Genomic DNA, 3,662 nt, shown 5'->3' with positions numbered 1-3,662 from the left:
CGGAAATTATTACTACGTGAATGAGATAGCAATGGTACGCAGTGGCAACTTCGTAATCCCGAGACGTTGGAAGCTTCGTGATGGGAAAGAACTATGGGCCGATGCATGGCCCGTGACACCAAACAACGATGGGACTGCAACATACTTGATCGACGACCAGCGGCTTGTGAACATCAAAGCCGCTGATCTCATCCTCAACTATTTTGACCTATGTGAGCGAAGACAACTTCCGCCCTGCTGTGGTATGCTTAGGAATTACAATGGCTTTCTTCAGATACTGAAGCATGCCTTTTAGAACGCTCGAAGCATCATTTATCAGCAATGCCCAACTCCCTCCACCGTCTCGCTCAAGGCGAACCCTTGTACTCCAGCTGGATTACCGTGTGGGCTGATGATGTCTCAGCCAATCGTTCCAAGTCTTGGAACAAACACTGGAACCTGTACATAACTCATGGTAACCTACCACGCAAACTCCTGCAGCAGGAATTCCATGTTCACTTCGCATCTACATCTCCCAACGCTACTGTTGCTGAGCAGTTTGCTGCTATGAAGCGCATGATCGAGTACGTATTTGCATACTAATGTATCCTGAATCAAAAGTGAATAGTTTACCCACTGACAGGGCATCGCAAACGGATCCGATACGGGTCCCTAGCCCTGGAGCGACGGAGTTCTCTCGCTTTAGGTTGTTTGTGAATGATGCCGATGCCGACAACCCAATGCAAAGCGAAGAGTGCGGCCACATTGGCAGCAATGGCAATTATGACTGCCGCAGGTGTAGGCGGGGTGGTTCTGAGGCTTTCCGTGTTACAGATGAAGGGTACCATCGCCTCTTTGAGGTATGTTTGTACACACTCTTATCACTGATTAAGCATCAACTTGCACCTGCTAGGCACAAGAACCACGAAGCGCAAAGGAAACACTCTCTGAAGTTAAGGCACAGGTTCAGCTTGCATGCCATGGTGTCACGAAGCACGTGTCCACCCGGCAGACTGATACAGGTGTAAAAGATTCATATACACAGCATTGGATCGACATGCTTTTGAAGCGTGCGAGGGAACTGAAGGCTGCAAACCGTAGCCGCAGCGAAGAAGATATTGCAAAAGAATTAATGGAATGGGTGATACAGAACGGCGATAATATATACAATCCATTCTTACAAGTACCAGGTTCGTCCATGGCCCTGCGCAAAATATGTGATCGCTCACGCCGAGTTACAGGTTTTGATCCCAGCCGCGACACCCCGATCGAAGTTTTACACACAATCCTCCTTGGGGTGGTTAAGTACGGATGGCATATGACCCATACATCACTCTCAGAAGAGCAGCAATCAATATTTTTCCTGCGGCTGCAATCGAGTTCTATTGACGGTCTGACAATTCCTCCGATACGAGCAAGCTACCTTTGGCAGTACCGCAACTCATTAATCGGGAAACAGTTCAAACAGATCCTGCAGACGGCAGTCTTCCACCTGTACGAACTTGTGGACTCAAACAAGTTCGATCTCTGGAAGGCCACTGGTTCACTATGTGCACTTCTCTGGTTCCCTGAGATCCCGAACTTCGAAGAGTATATCGTATGGCTATATATTGGTTTCATTCCTTGCTCTGCTCACGAATCATCCCATTAACAGGCAGACGTCAAGGTGGCAGCGGCAAATGTGCTTGACATCTTTGCCAAGATCGATCCATCGAAGATTTCAACAAAGATCAAGCTACACCTACTTGACCACCTCCCCGAGGATATCTGCCGCTTTGGGCCAATAATTGGGAGGTCCACGGAGCTGTTTGAGTGCTTCAATGCGATATTTCGTTTCTGTGCTATCCTTTCAAACAGGATCTCTCCAAGCCATGACATTGCAATACAACTTGCTGATCAAGAAGCCTTCAAGCAGCGAATCACAGGGGGTATGTGGCAGCAGACTGATGGACAGTGGGTCTGTGCATCTCCCCAGGTATGCAGCTTCCTCGGAAAGCATAAGATTCTGCAGAATCATCTTGGCTGGACCGTCTCGAAGCCGAGTACACCTGGTGTGTTGTATTAATAAATAGCCCCTTATGTATCTAAGTTTTAAGGACCCAGGCACAGCTCGGGCTGTCCCTCAGGTGCGACGAGTGGAGGTAGCTTGGAGCTCAACAGAGGCAATCAAGTCTCTCAATCCACCCTCACACGAGCCGCTCTCCAGCTGGATTCCCGGCGTTCACATTATTGCAGCATCGTCCGATGTCTGTAAAGTCGGCTCGTGGGTGTTCGGCAAGTCCCCATTTGCAGTGGTGAGGCTCTCATAAGTACTCTGATCACTCTTGTATTGATCCCCCACGAGGACAAAAGTATCGCTGGCAGGATCAAGCAGATATTGATACAAAAGACCGGCTCGACAACCTACGTAGTGCTTGAAGCTTTTGAAGTCAGCTCCGCATGCCATGCGGTCTTTGATATGCCGGTTCTCCGCCTCCGCCAAGGAGAGAAATCTTCGATAACATTGCTGGCAAAGGTGCGTGGAAGTTGTTGAATTGCTACCAGGTCATTCTGACGAATATGTAATCACTCAGGATATTCATTTTATCATAAATGTGCAGCATGATTGTCTATACGCGGGATGCTCGGCAACAGGTTCTCGTCCTCGAATGCAGGAACGTGAAGCATCCGGGGTCAATGAACAGTTCATTGAGCACAAGGATGTAGAGCGGTATATCATTAATATGCATGCGTTGCATAACGCGCATATGCTTCGCACCATCCTGCCTCGTGCATTGGTTGCGCCTGTCCCTTATATTCAAGACCGCTACGAAAGTCACAAGAAGTTCGTCAAGCCCTTACGGCAGGCTTACAATGAGAAGCAGAAGAAGCTCGAGGCCGAAAGGCTGAAACGAGCCGCAGAGAAAGTAGCAAAAGCGGGCAAGACTGGTACAGCCCCCGCGCAGGGCTCGAATGTCGCCGAGTCACAGTCCCCGGTGGGGCATCAAGGTGACGCTGAGCTGGGAGAGCAGGATAAGCATTGAGAGCCCGCCGACCTAGAATTCATAATGGAGCATGAGATAGGAGATAATCAGACGGTTGTCTCTCCCAAGGGTGGGGTGTATGGTGAAGTACAATTCATCATGGAGGATGGTCTTGACCCTCCTAGGCCATTCAAACGGCAGAGAGAGGATCACACTTAGCACATTGTACCGATAGTACAATATATATGTTACTTCTACTCGGTACATACATTGAGAGGGAGAACCCCGCGGGATCACTGAGACAAAGTGCAGTGTGCTACACAGACCTCGTCCACAGGTCCCGCAGGTGTGGCACACTCGTGTGGCATCGGAAGGGTCTCGCGCACAGCATGAGTAACGTACATGTGCCAACCCGGTGTGCGGAAGGCCCTTGCCACATGCGGCTGTGGCTTCCCTACAGAGGGGCACTCCACGTGCACAGCATCTGTGCTAGACTTGGTGGTGTAGAGTCTCCTGATGCCGAGGAGTGGAAGTCAGCAATGGACAAGGAGTTCAAATCTGTCTCAGCCATGGAAATGTTCAAGCTTGTCCCACTTCCTCGGGGACGTAAGCCTGTTGGTTCACGTTGGGTCTATGCTCTGAAGCGAGACACCAACAATGTGATTACTCGATATAAGGCTTGTATCGTTGCTCAGGGTTTCTCTCAGATTCCTGGTGTCG

General features: G+C 49.8%; 1 protein-coding gene across 1 annotated transcript; it reads left to right on the top strand.

Annotated features, from left to right (window-relative positions):
* Positions 1-3,002, top strand: GLOTRDRAFT_51147 (uncharacterized protein; the record flags this gene model as incomplete). The annotated part of the gene is made up of 9 exons (XM_007873316.1): positions 1-242; positions 284-563; positions 623-839; positions 893-1,169; positions 1,221-1,576; positions 1,634-2,008; positions 2,052-2,273; positions 2,324-2,494; positions 2,553-3,002. Coding segments are annotated over 9 exons (2,590 nt in total), but the record flags the coding sequence as incomplete, so codon positions are not given.
* Positions 3,003-3,662: the final 660 nt, after the last annotated feature.

Source organism: Gloeophyllum trabeum, assembly GCF_000344685.1.
Source record: "Gloeophyllum trabeum ATCC 11539 unplaced genomic scaffold GLOTRscaffold_00097, whole genome shotgun sequence".
Lineage (NCBI taxonomy): Eukaryota > Fungi > Basidiomycota > Agaricomycetes > Gloeophyllales > Gloeophyllaceae > Gloeophyllum > Gloeophyllum trabeum.
The sequence above is the reverse complement of the archived record's forward strand: the minus strand, read 5'-3'. Positions and strand labels throughout refer to the sequence as shown.